The 21,135-nt window shown below is 42.7% G+C and overlaps 1 protein-coding gene across 2 annotated transcripts in view; it reads right to left on the reverse strand.

The window, feature by feature from the left end:
- YEATS2 (YEATS domain containing 2) overlaps positions 1-21,135 on the reverse strand; it is an 84,468-nt gene that overhangs the window by 19,073 nt on the left and 44,260 nt on the right. For both annotated transcript variants that reach the window (XM_049881493.1, XM_049881501.1), the window contains exons 14-21: positions 19,465-19,572; positions 18,753-18,935; positions 12,865-13,123; positions 10,155-10,316; positions 8,467-8,624; positions 7,049-7,204; positions 3,433-3,609; positions 957-1,140 (exon numbers count right to left, since the gene is read on the reverse strand). In XM_049881493.1, coding sequence (XP_049737450.1) covers positions 957-1,140; positions 3,433-3,609; positions 7,049-7,204; positions 8,467-8,624; positions 10,155-10,316; positions 12,865-13,123; positions 18,753-18,935; positions 19,465-19,572 — 1,387 coding nt within the window. The remainder of the gene's footprint in view (positions 1-956; positions 1,141-3,432; positions 3,610-7,048; positions 7,205-8,466; positions 8,625-10,154; positions 10,317-12,864; positions 13,124-18,752; positions 18,936-19,464; positions 19,573-21,135) is intronic.

The raw sequence follows: 21,135 nt of genomic DNA on the forward strand, positions 1-21,135 counted from the left end.
TAAATTTGCTATTCACAGCTTTCTGAATTTTACAATTGCAGATAAGGGACTATGGACTAACAATAACAACAGCCCTGATGGTTACCGGCAGTAAGTATTTACATGCCTAGTAGATGGCAAACACTATGCCAAGCATTTACATTTTAACTTAATTAATCCTCTTCAAAACCAAAAACCAAACCCGCTGCTGTTGAGTCCACAGGGTAGAACTGCTCCACAGGGTTTCCAAGGAGCAGCTGATGGATTTGAACTGCCACCCTTTTGATGAGCAGCCAAGCTCTTAGCCGCTGCACCACCAGTTAATCCTCTCAGGTAGGAATTACTATCAGCCTCATTTTAAAGCTGAGAAAACTGAAGCAAAGTACTTCAACCAAGGCAACCTGGTTCTAGAATCTGTGCTCTATGTTACCGAACAAGTAAAAGGCATACCCTTCTGGGGCCGTTCAGCATGGGCACAAAGATAGCACACAACTTAAAGGCTTCAATCACATCACTCCTAACATCACCGACGTGATAACTAACGTTTAACATCATGACCCAGAATCATCAAAGCTAATTTACATTTTATATACTCTTTAAGAAAAGCAAAGAGATGTATGATATGCTTTATAAAGTCTTTTATTCAAAATGATCGTTTAAAAAAAAGAAATTAGTACTTTAAGGAGAATAAACCCTCAGCTCTCCAAAAAATTATGAAAAAAGCTGAAATATTCAATAGGACAGGTGGCTGAGGTTTTAATAGATCATCTTACGTACATCTCTACTTCTTCTTAGTTGCCATCAAGTTGGTTCCAACTCATGTGTGCAGAGTGCAACTACTCCGTTATATCATTTAAATTATATAAACGAAATTAAAATTTATTATTTTATCTGTAGAGGCTTCTCAGACTTTTAAGACCTTCCAAAATATTCCAGCACAAAGAGAGAAATAGAGAGACCGTTATGATTCAACTTACCTGACACTGTGGCTTTTCCAGAGACAGGGGCTGGTGTGGACACCAGGGATGAGGCACTGACGCCACCAGGGGCAGCAGCTTTGCAGGTTCCCACTGCTGTCTGGCTCACACACACTTGCTGCTGCCCAGAAGTTTTCATCACAGAACCTATAGTAGATGAGGAGCCAAGGGCTGTCCCTTCAGACTACTCATCCACAGGGCCAGAATTATGAGAAGTTAGAAGAAAACAACGTAAATTTCTTAGAACAGGGACTACCATATAACACACACTCAATAACAACTAAATGTCAAGACATTTTAAAAAGATCTGTTCTCTAATTCAGTGGTTCCCACACTTCTAGATTTCATGGACCAGGACAATTAAAAAATAAAAAAGGAGCCATGTAGGGTGACTGCATTAAAAAAATCCACCACCTATTAACCCTATCACTTTATAAAAGAGTATGTCAACACAAAAAAGGACATAATGTCAGAATGTAAAAATGCAATGAGTGTTATTAAACATTCACTACAGTGATTTAAAGTTTGTCAAATTCATTCAACAAACATCTAATGTCTGGCAGGCACAGTGTTAAAATGCTAGGGCTCAGAGTTAAAAGCCCTCAGTCATGTGATCAATGCTTTAGCAGGCAGAGGTACGAGGCACCATTACAGCTGAGAGGAAAAGTTACTACCCTTTGCCCAGGGCTGGAGGGCGGCGAGGGTTAACTTGAAAAGCCTCAGATAGAACACATGACACATTAGAAGAATCTTCGAAATTCAAGACAAAGGAAGGGAGAGATGAAAGGGTGTTGTTTCCTGAGGATAGAAGGTAGAAAGTCAGAAAGGCTGAAAGACTACAGCATGTTCAAGGAGCTGTAGAATATTATGACTAGAGAATAGGCATACGGTGAGACCTAGTTTTAGGAGGTGAATCTGAGAAGTAAGCAATGGTCAGATCACAAAAGTCTTTGAGGTGTCAAGACAATTCACTGGGAGAATCAGTGTTTTCAACAAATGGTGCTGGGGCAACTGGATACCTAGATGAAAATGAATGAAACTGAACCCCTACTTCACGCCATATACAGAAATTAACTCAAAATGGATCAAAAATCTAAGCGTAAGAGCTAAAACTATGAAGCTCTTAGAAGAAAATATAGGCTTAAATTTTTGTGGCCACGGCTTCTTAAATGCAGCATTAAAAGTAATAAAAGATACATAAATTGGACTTCATCAAAATTAAAAACTTTTTGGGTTCAAAGTACACCATCAAGAAAGTGAAATGAAAAGACAACCCAAAGAATAAAAATTTTTGCAAATCACATATTTGATAAGGGACTTACATCCACATTATATAAAGAACTCCTACCATCTCAATAAACAGACAAATGACCCAATTAAAAAATGGGCAAAGGATCTTAACAGGAATCCCTTCAAATACATACAAGTGGCCAATAAGCTCCGGAAAAGATGTTCAACATTATTAGCCATCAGCGACATGCAAATTAAAACCATGAGATGCCACTTCATACCCACTATGATTATGATAAGATTAAAAAAAAAAAAACAGACAAGAACAAGAGTTAGCAAGGACGTGGAGAGACTGGCACCCTGTGCACTGATGTGAGAATGTAAAAATGTTACAGTTGCTCTGGAAAACAGCTTGGCAGTTGCCCAAAAAATTACCATATGACCCAACAACTGTACTCTTAGGCACACACCTAAGAGAACTGAAAACATATGTCCACCCAAAAATCTGTTCACAGCAGCATTATTCATAATAGACAAAAAGTGGAAACAACTTAAATGTTCATGAATGGATAAACATAATGTGGTATATCCATACAGTGAAATATTACTCAGCTATAAAAAGAAATGAAGTACTGATACATACTACAACCTAGAAGAACCAGGAAAATATTATGCCAAGTGAAAGAAACAGGCACTAAAGATCACACATTCTATGACTTCATTTATATGAAATGTATAGAATAGGCAAACCCATACAGAAAGAAGGAAAGAAAGATTAGTGGTTATTTGGAGCCCTGATGGTGCAGTGGTTAAGCGTTTGGCTGCTAACCAAAAGATGGGCAGTTTGAATCTACCAGCTGCTCCCTGGAAACCCTATGGGGCAGTTCAACTCAGTCCTGTAGGGTTGCTATGAGTTGGAATCGCTATGAGTCGCAATCGACTCAATGGCAATGGGTTTGGTTTTTAGGGCTGGGGGAGGAGGGGATAGGAGTGACTACCAATGAGTACAGGGTTTCTTTGTGGGGTGATGGAAATGTTTTGGAATTAGTGATGATGGTTGCTCAACCTTGTGCATATAGTGAAAACCACTGAACTGTATACTTTAAAACGGTAAATTTTATGGTGTGTTAATTAGATCTACAAGCATAGACAATACGACCCATTAGGGTGCCTGTGGGATATCTTATTTGTGTTTATGCTTCTTTTCCGTTTCATTATGATATTCTAGGGGCAGGCTACCTCTTACCTGTTGGGCGGGGCTGTTTGCCGAGAGGGCCACGGCTGTGGAGGTGGCTGTTGTGATAAGCCCCCCTGCTACTCTCAGCATTGTGGCCCCAGGCTTTGAGAGCTGTGAGGTGGCTGGCAAGGACTTCAACGAGCTATCAGACACTTTCATTATGGACGCTTGTCCTCCAGTGGCTGCCTGCAGAAACAAAATGAATTGAGGTAGCAATGTTACCCTGGCTAGCGGGCACAATTTATCCCTTACCTACATTTGAGACACACTCCAAGAATTAGGGCATGTCCGAGAAAGTTCTGCTAATTCAAACTATCTGAGGAATTTATGCGCCTTTCTAACAAGCTCTAAACTGTAGCATTTTTACCTACAAATATTCCTTTACCCTTAATGCACAAGTAAATGAATGCATCTGCAGGGTCTTAAAAATATCAGGCCATTTGTTTTCGAAACAATTGAGTCCAAAGTGCTCTTAAACGTACATCTGACTTTAAACACGAAAATCTAACCCCAACAGGGCCAGATTTAAATGCGTAAATTAACGGTGCTCTAGGCTAGGTACAGGCTTACCATTTTAGTACTGGAGAACCATCCAACAAATTGGATTCAGTGCTCTAAATCAGGGCTCAGCAAACTTTGTCTGTAAATGGCCAGAGAGTAAGAGTTCTTACCTCTGCAAGCCACACGACCTTTGCTGTAACTGCTTGACTCTGCTGCTGTGGCATGAGTGAGGCTATGTTCTAATAAAATGCTATTTACAAAAGTAAGCAGCCTTGGACGTAGTTTGCTGACCCCTTGGTCTAAATGACTGTTCAGCGCTCAAGGTGAATGCCCTCCATAAGTGGGTGCCATTTGCCAGTCTTTGAGGGCTTACTATGTGCCAGGAGTAGCAGAAAGCATTTCTTTATATCTCATGTCATTCCATCTTTTCAATAACTTATAGGGTTGGTATTATTAGTCCCATTTTACAGACGAGGAAATTAAGCTAGGAACTGGAGGAGCCACGGTTAGAACCCAGGAATGATGGCATAATAAGCTATCGCCTCACTCACGAGAATGGCTCAGATTAAGCAGAATGACGATCCTCAGTGTTGCTGAGGACGTGCGGCAACTGAACTTTCTTCCCTCATTACTTACAGGAGAGTCAAATGATACGACGACTTTGGAAAACCATCTGCTAGAGTCTTACGAAGTTAAACATACATGACCCAGCTATTCTACCGCACAAAAAAGATCCATATGAGTATTCACAGCAGTTTTATTCCTAACAGTCAAAAACTGGAAATAATCCACATGTCCATCAACAGGAGAATAGAGTCATGCAACAAAATACTATGCAAGAATGAAAACAACAAACGACTGATAGACACACGGATAAATCTCAAAGACGTTATGTTGAATAACAGAAGCTAGACTAAAACAGTATATAGTATACGACTCCACTGATAAGAAGATCAAGAACAGACTGAAACTAACCTATGAGTACAGAAACAGAGAAATGGTGGCGGGAAAAACTTGCAAGGGAAGTGAGAATGTTTTGCGCTGGTGGTTACATTCGTCAAAACTCACTGAGCCACATGAACCAGAGACTACGTCATCCTGAGACCAGAAGAACTAGATGGTGCCCGGCTATTACCAATGACTACCTCACAGGGAACACAACAGAGAGCCCCTGAGGGAGCAGGAGAGCAGTGGGATGCAGACCCCAAATTCTCATAAAAAGATCAGACTTAATGGTCTGACTGAGACTAGAAGGACCCCGGTGGTCATGGCCCCCAGACCTTCTGTTGGCCCAGGACAGGAACCATTCCCGAAGCCAACTCTTCAGACATGGATTGGACTGGACAATGGGTTGGAGAGGGATGGTGGTGAGGAGTGAGCTTCTTGGATCAGGTGGACACTTGAGACTGTGTTGGCATCTCCTGCCTGGAGGGTAGATGAGAGGGTGGAGGGGGTTAGAAGCTGGAGAAATGGACACGGAAAGAGAGTGGAGGGAGAGAGCGGGCTGTCTCATTAGGGGGAGAGTAATCAGGAGTGTGTAGCAAGGTGTATATAGGTTCTGGTGTGAGAGACTGACTTGATTGGTAAACTTTCACTTAAAGCACAATAAAAATTATTGAAAAAAAAACTCACTGAGCAATATATTTATAACCTGTGTATTATTTTATGTAAATTATACTTCAATAAAAGGGATGTGAGGTTGAATGGGAAAAGCATTTAAAAGCTTTAAATTTTCTTGACTGTGGCTCTGGGTAGCTTCCATAGGTTTTAATACGAAGTACTGTCATTTGTATTAAAATATAAATAATCCATAAATCATTTTGATTTTTTCTTGATCTAGGGTTTTGGAAGAATGTTTTAATTTCAAAGCATTTTCAGGTTATTGTTTTGGGCATTTACTGGGTTAGCGTCAGAGAACGTGGCCCACTGAAGGCCACCTCTGGAACATGCTACGATTTTCTTTGTGGCCAAGTATGTAACCAGCTTGTTAATGTTTCACAGGCACGAAAATAAAATGTGTACTTCGTGGTTGAAAGATAAATTACTAAGCCTGTCAATCACACTATTCTAGTTCACATCCTTTACACCAGGGCTTGTCCACTTGATCAGCCACATTCTGAGGGACACGTTAAAATCTTCCCCTATGACTGCGGTTTCATCAAATTATCTTTATATTCCTAATATACCTTATGTCTTTTGCTGCCATATAGTTCAACGTATAAAGATTTATGACCTTTTATCTTCATTGTGGATCTCACTTTAGACAAGTAAGAGAGAATTCTCTGTTCCAGGTTGAGAATGACGTACTAAGTACTAGGTTATTACAGTGAAATAACAGCGAAGATGCAAAGAAGTAAATGTATTTTATCTGGCTGTGCTCAAAACCTAGTAGAGAAAGCCACGGTGGACAAGCAACTTAAAAAAAAAAAAAGAGGCTGCAGAGGAAAGTCTTAACAAAAGACAGAAGCCCTGTGCAAGACACACTGGGAGACCCTGGCAGAAACGTGAAAAAGCACCAAACGTGCGCTTCACCCATAGACGGTTGAAGCTCAGAGCAGGAAACAATCCCACAGCAAACAGGAGTGGCTACCTGGCCAACACACTAACCGTCATCAATTCTGGTTAGTCGCCTACGCTCCCTGGACCATGGCTCCCCCACTTCCTTCTTCCTATTGTGCTACGCTGTCCTGAATTATACGAAGAAAATCCAACCTACACAGATACGTAGTTGGAAAAGGGGAGGTATTTTAACACCTCCCCTTTTACACTCTGTCCTATGGGCTATGAGTTGGGATCCACGCGACGGCAGTGGCTTTGGGTTTTTTTTTGGTTGGTCCTCTCAGGGTGTGAACTTTATGGCTGATCGTGCTTCTCACTTTGCTCTGGCTGCCAAATTTACACACTTTATTAACTGTACAGAATCTTACTGTTTGCATATCTAAATAGCCCTAGGATCTTCTCATTCTACCTATAATTTCCCAAACCTCGAGATTTTCTTGTTTTTCTATGATGTCTTATTGTTGATTTTCTTATGTCACTTTAATTTCTGTGGAGGAAGAGATAAGCAGTAAATATGTAAATAAACAGACGCCACAATCCATGTGTGCAGGGTGCGTGTACTTACCTGCGTAAACAAGGTGGTTTTCTGCCCAGAGATGACTTTCAAGGTTTGCTGTCCTTGTGCAGGTGTGCTTACTCCCAGTGATCCTTGGACCACTGACCCAGCACCCAGCTGTTTTCCAGGTGTCTGTGGGGATGGCTGGCCAACTAAAAATGTGCCCTACGTTAGAAAAAAAAAATAAACTCATCAAGGATTTGTTAACTACAAATGCCCTGCTCTCCTCCTTTAAATCACAAGGTCCCATGTTACAAGCTCCAAGGCTCTCTTTCAATTCTGCAACTCGGTTAAAACAATGGAAAAGAATAAATAGCTCAAGTGACATGTCTCAAAGTCTGCACAGCAGTTACAGAGCAGGCTGATGGAAACTCAAGCTCTGCAATCTAGTTCAAGTCCTCACAGCTGGATCAAATCCTTCACGGGGATGACTATTTCTCAGTAAGAACTTCTGGAACCAAAATTTCATGATCTTCCTTAGAAAGTTTGGTGACAAGGGGAAAGAAGTTAGCGTCTACTACTCACCGTAAATCTAACCTAACTTTAAATACCATAACTTGACACTATCACTCTGGCTCCTCCCTTCCAGGAGCACATTTTCAACTGCACATTAATACTGCCTATTACCTCAGGGATTTGGGAGGCCATTCCAAAACTAAAACCAAACCTAGTGCCGTCGAATCGATTCTGACTCATAGTGACCCTATAGGACAGAGCAGAACTGCCTCATAGAGTTTCCAAGGAGCACCTGGCAGATTCGAACTGCCGACCCTTTAGTTAGCAGCCGTAGCACTTAACCACTACGCCACCAGGGTTTCCGGGAGGCCATCAGCACAGTGAAAAGCTATTCCTTCCCAGTGGTTTGTTCTGACCCTGAGTCACAAAGATCTGGGTTTAAATCCACATTCCACCACGAGTTCAGCGAGGATATCCTGGATACATATTAAATCTCTCTGAATATCTATTTCCTCTTCTATAAAATGAATAGATGACAGACCTGCCATGGTTGTTCAGAGGGTTAAATTAAACGAGATGACCAAAACACAGCAAGCACTCAGTAACTGCCGATAGTATTATTTGGAAACTTCATGTTCTAAATGTGAACTCTCAAAACATAAAAAGTTCAAAATAACATTTATAATACATCAAAAATGTTAGTACTGACCCCTGGCCCCAGAGCTGTAAAGACATCATTAGCTGCCTTGTAATTAAAACCAAAACCAAAATAAACCCACTGCCATCGAGGCGATCCCGACCCACAGCGACCCTACAGGACAGAGCAGAACTGCCCCATAGGGATTCCAAGGAGTACCTGGTAGATTCCAACTGCTGACCTTTTGGTTGGCAGCCACAGCTCTGAATCAGGACTTCAAGACAACATTAAAGAATGAAATGATTTAAAAGACACCAGTCACAAATGACCAGACCTGGGGAGTTTGCTTGAGGATGTAGGACGTGTAAGTCAGGTGCTGGGATATCCCTCCAGGGCCAGTGGTGCTTTGGGTTCCTCCACCTCCCCCTCCTCCACCTCCTGTGCCGACGCCCCCTCCTCCTGCACCAGCAGCAGCTGAGCCAGACTGGAGGTCTGAAAATGCAAATGATGAGAGTAACGTCATGGTAAAAAGTATGGAGCAAAGGCTTAACCAAGAACAGGTGAGCCCAGAGGGGTGTCCCCTCTATGGCACACTCCTCCTCCTCTCCTGGTTTCCTCTTCCTTTCCTGTAACACGTGTATCCTTAGACAAGAGTGAGGAGAACTTCTGGGATTTGAAGACTGAAACCTGTTTACTTCCACTGGATGGCAGCTGTCTCAGCTCTGAGCAATGAAGAACTTACCTTTCACAAGTGTGGCCTCAGCTGTGAGACACCAGTGGAGCCACCTGACACCAGGCAGTGATTTGAATTTGCTCAGATAGGTGCTTCCTAACTTTTCTGGCATTTGTTTCAATTTCAAGAAAACAATTGGAATTTAGTGTGATTTTACAGTCCTCTTTATTTTCTGTTTTCCTCCACATTACGATGACTCCAGGTCCCTATCCTTCTCCAGTTTTCAAACTCAACTCTAATGGCTCTGGACCCTCTTTACTTCCCTTCCTGTGGGGTAATGTATATAAACCACCCGGAATAAAAACATCCATTCAGTAAATATTAGAGGTCAACTGCCTTCCCTACCCCTAATTCCAGTGATTATTACTGGAGCAGACTCCTTCCCAATGGTTCATCTAGACCCTGAGAATCTTACAAAAACTAAGTAACTCTCTGGATGAATGTGGGAACATTTAAATTGCTTTTTTCTTAGATTTCTAACTTCTTGATATACCACTGCTTAAATAACGAGGAAGAAATATCAACGAGGAAGAAATATCAAGGTTAAGAGACTGGAAATCACTCATGAGTCAATAAAATGATGACTAGCTTGTACACAGCTTTTGGGAAGGGGAAGTTAATTTCTAATGTTCCGGACTGCTGGACCAATTCGGATTCTGATTTGGGGCAATAATTCCTTTTACTCTCTCAACATACCCAAATCCTTCTATATATGCCAAAGCAGAAGTTTATGCAGGTCTGAATAAACTTCGTTTCCACAGGGCTTTATAAGAGTTACACACCAAAGGCTGAGCTTGTAGTTCTCTTTCCAACTCCAACCCCAGCAAACAATGTAGATGTAAATAATGCCACACACAAGACCCCCTGACACCATTCTCATTCCCATGCCTGTTAAAATGAAGACAGATTTTCAGCTACCGGAAGCAGATGGACCTTTCCAGGCGTCACCAGACAGTTTTTGGAGACCATCCCACCCAACTCCCTGTTCACAGTGCACGCAGCTTCCTCCCAGCACAGACTCAACAGCCCCCTCCCCGCTGTGACTGGTCCCTGACCCCAAACTCTGAATTGGGGAACCCAAAATGACATGCCACCTCTAAGACTGATCATTTAAATCCGCTTCTAGTTAAGCCCCGTGTATATTTTAAACCCACTGTTGGCAAATGCTGTCATTACACCCCTGACCAGAGCCATGGGATGCTTCCTGATGCAGGCCTAGAACTAGCCCTCAGGGGAGAGATGAACACACCCAGAGACCCTAGAACCAAAGGATGTAACGGCGGACTAACTAGCGCTGTTGGTAGCTCGCAGGATGGCTCCTTGTGGGATCAGCAGCAATTTTCCTTTTCCTGAAGGGTTCTTGCTGTTGGTGGTCAGGTACAGTTTGGTGCCAGGAGGCAAATTTGCCAAGTTAGCCAAATTAGTGGCTGGTAGCTGCAACGTTGCCATCACTAAAATGGTAAAGGGGGGAGGGGGAAGAGGAGGAAAAACAGTAAAATAAACTGAAACGCAGGACACTGCCATCTCTAAAATGAAAACACAGAGTAATACAATACTTAATGAAAACACTATGAACAGTCAACTAGTTTAGGTTCCCTACATGCACAAGGCCTCAAAGGCTGACATTCTGAAATATCTGGCTAATTAATAAAATAACATACAGGCTAAAATAAATGGTCTGCCACAACCTAATTCACATCTGTCTGTCCTGGTTTCCCCAGAACAATCCCAGTTTACACCTCTGTCCCATTGTAATGGTTAATAATTGCTTATTAGTCCCCACAGCAATGCAGTTCAGGCAATCAAAGAAACCACCACCTATCTATGGATGAATATACATTTCTGTCCTGTTTGTGTAACGCCTCTTTAGTCAATTTCTAGTAATAAATCAGTCTTCTGGCCCCCTCACTTTCTAAGAACTAAGATATGCTAGTCAGCAGCAGGCTATGATTGAACTATAACTAAGCTTTTCTAAATTTTACCCAAGTCAGAAAGCTCTCAGTTACTCCCTTAGAATTAACTTGTGTACGCACATGACTGCAAAGCTTCTGAACGTGAGTCTAAAAGGGACTGAAATATCAACTTTTCTGCAGTCACTTTACACTAAAATCTCCCTGAAATGAAGCCTGCTGACCTGCACCAATCAGCCACAGGAAAGGACTGTCACCACCTCCTGCAGCCTCTGCTGGACAGTCACTGTCCTCATGGTAAAGTCTTGGCGAGCAGGAACTCTGGAAGCTGCCCCGAAATATCAGAGACTATAGCACTAAAGGAGGCCTGGTGGCACAGTGGTTAAGTGCTCAGCTGCTAACCAAAAGGCTGGTGGTTCGAATCCCCCAGCTGCTCTGTGGGAGAAAGATATGGCGGTCTGCATCTCTAAAGATTTACAGCCTTGGAAACCCTACAAAGCAGTTCTACTCTGTCCTCTAGGGTCACAGGAAAACTTGAGTGCCACTGTCTCCATTACTACCAGAGCTGATCCCATCCTATCTTACATCACTTGGTCTCCACCACTGTGAGCTGAGACCACCCTCTCCATGACTACCAGGACTGACCTCATCCTCCCCTGAATCACTTAGTCTCCACACTGCAAGCACAGACCACCCTCTCCATGACTACCAGGGCTGACCCCATCCTAACTTATATCACTTAGTCGCCACACTGTGAGCACTGATCACCCTCTCCATGACTGCCAGGGCTGACCCCATCCTAATCCACATCACTTAGTTCCCCACACTGTGAGCACAGACCACCCTCTCCATGACTACCAGGGCTGACCCCATCCTCCCCTGTATCACTTAGTCTCAGCCACTGGGAGCATAGACCCATCTGGCCACCACCTTCACCTAGACTCCCATGTCTGCACTGCTCACATTTCCTGATCTGAACTGACCTCCCCGCTCCCTCTCCTCCTCAAACTCTTCATGGTGGAATTGTTGCTGGGATCATTTTACTCCTTGACAACCTCAACCTTTCGGAGCATTATCTCTTCTTGTCACGAGGAAACCCGCAGGCCTCTGAAGACCCTACTTCCCCAGGGACACCTTAGTAGCGGCTATTTTTGATCTTAGAAGCACACACCTTATTTTCTGAAGGACAGGACTGGGAGAGGGGCCTCTTTTGTGCCCTCACTCATGGAAACACCGGAGGCTCCTCTGAGGCTCAAGCTTGGCTTCACAGCCTATCCCGCTCCTGTTGCTATCACCCCCCGACTCCCAGTCATTCCCCTCATTTGCTAACGACTGACTCCTGACTCAAAGTATTGCTCTCTATGCTAACGACTGTCATTCTCAGTGACAACACTGTAAATGACCCATTTTATTCTCTGGTTTTCCAGCTGCTTGGTTTTCTAAGCTCCAAAGGTCATCATCTCTAATCTGCCTCAAGCACTCACTCTCAATGTCACAACCTGAACTTTGTCCCCACCAACAATTGCATCACTTCTGAAATTTTTATTTTGGACACCTACCACCTCCTATCCTTCCAGCTAACAGACCCACGTACCCTCTACTGCAACAACTCCTTAGCTTCATCAAGACCTTCGCAAATAAGTAAATATCCAATGTCTTAGCTATTTTTTGCCTCACGGTAACAACACATCAGGAACTAAAACATAGTCAAGGTGTTCAAACTGCTGCTTGGTACAGAGTGCGTTAATTCGGTACGTCAAAATGCTGCTGAGTCTGAACTACAACCGCAAATGGGGGTGAGGACAAATGAGAAATTATTCCTCAGACTGGAAAGCAGTATTAAGAAATACTTTTTTTTTTTTAATTCTTGCTTAAAAAATAAAAAAATTAAACTTAAAGCAAATGCTCTGTTTATAGCACCCTACAGAAAATGCTACATGAAAAGAAGTGACATAAATGTTCTCATTTACTCCTTATAACACCAACCTACCAGGCTTTCCCAGACAGACTCAAATACCAAAGAAAATCCTTAGCACAGGAGATTCTGGAGGGGGCTGCTGCTAAAAGGGCCCCCGACCAGTCCACTTACCTGAGCCCTGGGATCCGCCCTTTGGAGGGCCAGCGGCAGTGACCTGCGCCTTGGCTAAAGCCTGCACCGGCTGAGCAACGATGGTTCCTCCACCTCCGCTCACAATGGCTTTGGCAACTCCTTGGGTCACAACTTGCTTTGGACCCACTGCTTTGGCGACAGAAGAGCTGGCCTTGGCTACAAGGATTTGGCCACCACTGATGGCCACAGCCTGTTTCACTGCTGGAGGTAAAGCAGTCCCAACTGGCACCCCAACAACCTGTACAAAACAGAGGACAGTCCAGCAATGCTTCTTCACACAGTCCCTCTGAGAGCTTTTAGAAATAGTCACTCTGCTGGGGCAGAGAGCAAAACAAAAGCCTAGGTATAATACCTAGAGTCTAATTCGTAGAACGCCACCTATGGCAGCGATATTCTTTACATTTTAGATACTGTAATTATAAATAAAGATTTCTGTCTTAACCCAGACTTTTTTTTTTTTTACCTTATTTTCATTATAAAGTGTCTTTTACAGAAAATTTGGAAAATACAGAAATACAAGGAAAAAAATTCTACATACCCAACACTAATCTCTCAACATTTTCAATGTATTTGCTTCAAATTTTTTAAAAAATACAGTGAATTGGAATCGACCTATATATACAGTTTTGCATTATTTTTTTATTTAGCATGTTATAAGCATTTTTCAAGGCCCTTATTTTTCAGAAACATTTTTAGATAACCAAATATATTAGAATGGGTATACCATAATCTATGTAAACATTTCATTACTGTTGGGTATTTAGATCATTTTAAATTTTCCTTCACTATGGAAAACTGTCCAGTAAACATTCTCATACATAAACTTCTGTGTACCTTCACTACACACTTTTAAATACCCTCTTCTCGGGAACTCCTTCTACATTACCGCAAACGAAATAATCGTTTCTTCTTTTCACTCTAGAACTCCTTACAATTCACGTCATTTGTCATATAGTTTGCCATCTGACACCTCTTCTGACTGACTTTTAAAGAAAAGTTATATTTTTCTGTATCTTTCTGCAACCTTTCCTCTCCTTGAAGGTAGACATTTGGTTAAAGAAGAAAAGGTTTAAGTGAGAATAATACTTCACTGAAAAATATAAAGGCTCCAGTACCCAAATTATGAAGGTTAGAACTATCTGGTTCTGAAGTATTATAAAGTGTACTCTTTCAAATATGAAAATACCATGTGAAATAACAAAAGTAAACAGTGAAATGTTAAATTAGAAGATATGATTTAATTAATGGTAAATTAGGGTAGGGTTTCCCACTCTAAAGGGGAAAACAAGCTTTGCAAGGCCAAACATGGCTGCCCTCATGCTTTCCATTAGTTCACTGCTGTTTTCCAAGCTCCTATTACGTGACCTTGCTGGGTGGCCGTCTGAAACCCTCTGGTATGCAGCCATCTTTGTCCTTGACCACTATAAAACCTCCGTCCCCTACCGCTGGGTTTGGGATCTGCCTTAGTCCTCCTGCCATCGGGGACCACTGCCTCAGTATGTAAATTTCCCTTAAAAAGGCCCCTTCACTGCCCGCTTCTCTGGTCACTCAACACTTTCCACTCTGGAGGCAAATTTCAAATTACTGGACTATGCCTGGACAACTCCCCGGCTCTTTATTTCATAAAAAGGAACTTCTCACTAAAAAAAAAGAGTTAAAGACTTTTATAAGGTTATAATAAGAAATGCAAAATCCGTGCTTTTAAAGGCAAAAAAGACAAAGTAAGTACCTTTCATCTATCGGATTGGGAAAAAAAAAGTCTGGTAATGTTGAGAACTGGCTAGAGGTCATGAGGAAATAGGAACTTTAGTTCACTGCTGGTAGGGAGGTCAACTTGTACAGCACTCTAGAGGGTCACTGGCATACCTACTAAAACTGAAAATTCACACACGCATATTCTACCAGTGCTGCTTTTAGGGATATATCCTAGAGAAAATCTTAGACTTACACTCAAGGAAACATATACAAGAATTTCCAAGGTAGCATAATCTACAATCCCAGAAAACTGTAAACAACCTTCACCATCTACAGAGACAGGGACGGCTCAACCATGGCGTAGACAGACAACAGGACATCTCACATCTGTTAAAATGAATGAACTACAGCTATACAGCTCAGCATAAATGGACTTCAGAAGTATACTAGAGTGAAGAGAACTGCAGAAAAATAAGTATAAACATCTTTTATGTAAATCTTTAAAACACACGAACATGTGTTATTTATGTAATAAAAACTGGACTAGAAAGCCAGACATCAAATTCATGAGAGTGTTGCTTCTGGGAAGAACAAAGTGGACTTTAATTTTATCCGTCATGTTTTACTTGGAGAAAAAATGATCTAAGGCAAAGATTGACATTTGTTAATTCAGGGTGGAGGGTACATGGGTATTGATTATATCATGTTCTGTTTTCCTGAAGTTTTAGAATCTTTCTAAATTAAAAAAGAAAAAAATAACTTAGGTGGAACAAAAGGATAAAATCTACACGACTGATGAATGGGATTTTAAAATGAAAGTAATTGCTAAATGATACAGTACTTCTTTTCAAAGAATGTGAATATATTTGACATGTGCCTGGGTAATATGGCTGATGTGAAGAAAACGGGGTTGTGTGAGTCAGAATCGACTCAATGGCAACTAACAACAATCAACCCTCATAACGTACAACATGGCCCAGAGGAGAGCACAGACTTCTGTGAGCAGTCAGACCTGGTCCCCCAGTGTAGTTCTACCTGTGAGCAGTTGAAAAAGTTATCTAACCTCTTTGAGTTTTAGCTTCCCCATCTAGAAAACACGGACCTATTTAAATTTCTTCCCCCAAATTCCATGCATCTGATTTGCTTTTCCCTTCATGTGCCAACTTCTTTTCTCATAACCATCTACTTCAAAATCTCCAGCATATGACACACTTCATCTCTCCAAGAGCCTAGTAAAACACGGCATCACAAGGCGGCCTCAGGAGGGCAGTCTTCACAAAAAAAAAACCCCAAACCCGTGGTCATCAATTCCGACTCATAGTGCCCCTATAGGACAGAGCAGAACTGCCCTATACGGCCTCCAAGGAGCGCCTGGTGGATTCGAACTGCCAGCCTTGTGGTTAGCAGCCATAGCTCTTAACCACTATACCACCAGGGTCTCCAGTCTTCACCAGCAGAGCTAATCCACTAAGTACACACCACTCACAAGATCTCCCTCCTGCTCCAAAAGCCTTTTTTCCCCCCAAAACTGAGAAGAATGAGGAAGTCTGGCATCCTATTAGGGAAAACCCTTTGTAGAACTCTTTACAGACACTACAGGAAGGGGTACGAGCTTTTAAGTAAGAACCTCAAATTTATTTGTTTTATTTAAAGAATGCAACATGTCAGCCTGGAACCTGAACTCACGTACCAAGCCTTACCCTTTCCTGTCCCACAATCATTCTTTCTGTACTTCTGATTTCCATCTGGCTTTAAAATGCACACACCCCCTTTGTTCTGCGTTTGTTATAAATACTTTCCTTTGATTCACGCTTTGATTTGACATCTCTGTCTGCCTCTGCCATCTCCGTGTCCTACGCATACCTTTGTGAGTCAGAACTCACTTTACTACCCTGAAGGTGAGGATTCAGACACCCAAAATCCCAGCCATTTAGCACTATGTGCTCAGTGAATCTCCATGGTAACTATCACTACGTCACCCACAGAGGCATACACACAGCCTGTCCTCAGCCACATCAGCATTAGCTTCCATTTACCGAGCACCTTCTCTGTGCTTGGTCCTTTATAAACAAGGAGCTCTAGTTCCCCTACAACCCTGAAAAACAGGAGCTATTATTCCCTTTTACTAGATGGGAAAAAAAAAAAGGTTCAAAGATATTAAGTAACCTGCCCAGGTCACACACGTAAGGAAGGGCTGAGATCTGAGATCTGTACCAAGCTCCAACTCCAAAGTTCATACTCTTTTTACTATGCCAGACTGCTTCCTCCCCACGTGAATCCACTTACTCCTCAGGTCTCCTTTTTTGTGTCAAAGGCAGCGCCTCTCCCTGCTTCCACGAGAAAGGCAAGCTGTGTTTCCACAGTGCCAAAGCTGTACAGAGTCAAACAGCACCATTTTCCACCCTCCTGTTTTCTGGCAGTTTCTAGGAACACACTTCAACAAAAACCCGGCCAGTCTATATTTGCAAACAGCTGCCTATCTCGAGGCACAGCATGTACTAAATTCCCGGGACAAACGATGATGTCTTTTCTCACGCTCCACGGCCTCTCTGCAGTTCTTTCACTCTCTTCTACGGCTCTTCCTTTTGGGTACCCTTGAACCTTCTTCAGGGCATTCTAGCAAAAACCCACTTCCTTTCTCACAGCCCCCTCATTTATGACTGTTACACGGGCAGCAATGTGACAAGACAGCTAGTAGTTTTTCAGCATTACTGGAGGAGCAGACTGGCAAAATGCAAAGAGGCAAAAAGCGGACAGCAAGTTACCCAGAGTGTCTGTGCATGAGCACCAATGCCAGATTGACTCAAAGCCTCCACTGGTAACACCATCTATCTTCAGGTGAAGCAAAATGGATTCTGAAAACTACACAGGATGCCTCTGCGCAGGGAGCCCAGCGGATCATAACTCATTCACTGGAGAATTTTGACAAAATGTTTTATTACTCCTCAGGCCAGGGAGAGAGGAGACAGATGCAAGGAAGCAGTGACAGATGCAAGTCTTAGTGACTCTGGCTATGAAGCCCCAAAGCCTCTTCCTAGCCACATGAACCAGCAGGGGAGCTTGTTAAAAATCCCGATTCCCAGAGCCTCATGAGAAGGTTCTGATTCAGCAAGCCTGGGGCGGGGGAGCCTAGGCATCCTTGCTTTTTAATCATCAGATGATTCTTAGGATCAGATAAATTCCGGAAAGCGGTTAATGGCTCTTACAGACTTTAGAACCACCTTTAACACTGATTTTTTATCTCAATTCTTATCTAGCTATCCAGACTTACCAAAGTATCTTCAAAAAAAAAAATTTTTTTTTTTTTTCCTATTTTAGAGTACTATTCTCAAAACAACTTACTCTCCCTAGATAGGCTGACTCTCAAGTTGAAAAACATCCCACATAATATTCTTAAGTAGCGTCAGAAGCATCAGAGGATACCTACCAAAAACCAGAGACAAGTGAATTCTGGATAGTGTGAAGCCATGCTCAGGACAGAGAGAATGGCTCAAGAATTTGAGTTAGCTCTGGAATGGGGAGCATTGGTGTCAGCCAACCTGGGTTCAAATCCTGTCACTTACTAGCTGTATGTACTAGAGGAAGTTGCTTAGCTTCTCAGGGCCAGTCACCTCATTGTCAGATACTTGCAGGGCTGTGTTGAGGACTACAGAAAACATGTAAACAAGGGCATGAACCACATAAGCGCTTGGGAGATACGGTTTCTTCTGGATGCAGGAAAACACGGATGTGTATGCTATTTTATCGTTCTCCCGATACACTGATTCCCCCACTGCCCCAAATTATAAGAAAATAAACTCTCCCAAGAGTCAAGAATCACAAAACATATTCTACTGCCTGGACATCAGAATGTAAATGGTCAGAAACAAACAACTAAGACAGTGAGCCTCAGTCAGTGTCCGTGAAGTCAAGCGCCTTCACTGCCAGAGATGACAGAGCCCCCTTGCCTCCCGGACTCTCCCTGGGCCCTCTGTAATATCCACCCCACCCTGGTCAACGACTGCTACAAGGGCAGAGTGTTTCACACTTGGCCGTTCCAACTGGGCTTCCATCTACAGGCTTTTCTGGGCGTCAGCTCCCCCGCCGCCCATCGTCTTTTCTGTGCTTGTCAATTATTTAGGCAAACAGTATCTACTGGTATGTCGACCTCCCCATCCCTGCCCAAAACAAACCTTGGAGGGCTGAATCTTGGGTGACTGGGCAGACCCTTCTCCAGCAGTGATGACCTGCTTTTGGGGAGACACGGCGATCACGTGACCCCCTTTCACAGTCACGTACTGGGGGAGTGGTGACTGGCTGGCAGCTCCTGACGTGGGCACGTGGGGGGCTTCGCCAGGTTCCTGTTTGATGATCACCTGGCAACAATCATGATAATGATACTGAACAAACACCCATAAGAAAAGCTGCTAATATCTGAATCTGCTCTGTTTGCAGGAATAATGAATTAACGAAGCCTGGTCTGTAAAGAATGGCTCCACCGGAAGGGTAGAAATACTGCTTATATACAGACCATAATAACATTATTAAAGAGGCCAGAAGCAGGATCTAGGCTTGACTCTACAAATCTACCAATGCAACCTAATCACTGCTTTCAGACATTGGTGGCAAAGGGCAGCAGAGAGGGACACACACTGTGTTCCCTGAATTCCTCATCTCATCAGACTCCAACACGACTAAATGAATGGAAGCACGTCTCAGAAGCTGGGTCTGGTCGTAGAGCCCAGACATACTAGACAGTTGCATACTTCTGTCATACTACCTCTGCTATGGTGAGCTATGTTATAAAGGTCAAGCCAAGACATACTAAAAAGTTACACATTATAGGGGCGGTGTCAACCAGCTCCAACTGTACAGACTTGAGCACTGATCCCCTAAAATACACACCTTGGTGAAAGCTCCGAGTCCTCCGGTTATAGGTTTGGGGCTTTGAACCTTAGGGTGACTTCCGATTGGGCAAAGAGGTGGCATAGACGCAAACAAAGAATCCTCCTGCTGTGTGTGCAAAAATACATATCACACAGTTAGAGTCAAATGGGTGATTTCAGATATTCCAGTCACTTACATTTACTGCAAACCTGTGACATTCTAGCAACATAAACAGCCAAAAGACAAAACAACATACAACATCCAAAATTCTTTAGGGTCTTCCAAAGCCTCTGTTTTAGAAGACAAAGGTAAAGGAAGGCTATAACTTGGCAAGAACCTACTACCTGCGTCCTGCTGTCTCAGAAGCTAACATGGTGAGCTACTGAAGGACAAGGACTACGCGTTTTTCCTTTTATATCCCCAGAGCCTAGGGATTACAGAAATGAATGAATGAATCAAACATGCAGTTGCAAGGTTTTAGCACATACTACCTTTTAATAGCACTCACAACTTGATTTGTAAACATTACTCTGAATAACTACCTAAGATCCAGGGGGAAATTCTTCAATCAGGATTTTAAAAAACAAAAAACCAAAACAACAACAACAAAAAAACTTGAACAATCAGCAGATGCAATAGTGACAAAGGTCAGTCTATCTAATTCTCAAAAAATGCAAATTTCGTGGCAACTTGCCATAAACAAATGTTACAGGCGAGAACAAAGTGAAGAACGTTGCTTGACTGTATAATGAAAACATCAACAAGTATTAAAAAAAAGGCTGGCAGAGAGGTAAGGCCTTCAAGGGAATTACTAAAATTCAGATAGTCACCTACACAGTGCACAGACACAGCTACAAAATTGAGAAAAGTCCTGCTCTGGACCAGGACGCCAGTGAATATCATCCCTGCTAAGTGCCTAAATACAAGCAATGCTGTGCTAAGCACCCGTCATGTACGGAAGGAAGGTGACCTCTGCACTCTTGGGGCTCTCAGGCAGGAGTTTACGCCTGAAAGACTTTATGTTTAGGGAGGCCAGGACAAGCAAGCTGAATAACTGACCAAACAGCAGGGAAGTGTCTCTGCCAAAGAGTGAGCTGCTATCTAGCATTCTGCTCTAAACACGAGATCATACTTGAAGTTCCAAATCTCGAAGGACTAACTAGAGCTGTTTATCCTGAAGGAGGAGAAAAAGGTACTAAAGGCTTAAGAACTGTCTTCACAAACCAACAGGCTGACATGGAAAAGGAATACATTGATTCCTTGTTCGATAAAAGACCTGCATTAGAGATGAATTTTTTTTTATTGTACTTTAGATGACGATTTACAGAACAAACCAGCTTCTCATTAAACAGTTAGTACACATACTGTTTTATGACATTGGTTACCAACCCCACGACATGTCAACACTCTCTCTTCTAGACCTTGGGTTCCCTATTACGAGCTTTCTGGTCCCCTCCTGCATTCTTGTCCTTGCCCCTGGGCTTAGTGTGCCCCTTTAGTCTTGCTTTACTTTAGGGGCCTGTCTAATCTTTGGCTGAAGGGTGAACCTCAGGAGTGACTTCATTACTGAGCTAAAAGGGTGTCTGGGGGCCATACTCTTGGGGTTTCTCCAGTTCTGTCAGGCCAGCAAGCCTGCTCTTCCTTTTTGAGTTAGAATTTTGTTCTACATTTTTCTCCAGCTCTGTCCAG

Source organism: Elephas maximus, chromosome 1 (genome assembly GCF_024166365.1).
Source record: "Elephas maximus indicus isolate mEleMax1 chromosome 1, mEleMax1 primary haplotype, whole genome shotgun sequence".
Lineage (NCBI taxonomy): Eukaryota > Metazoa > Chordata > Mammalia > Proboscidea > Elephantidae > Elephas > Elephas maximus.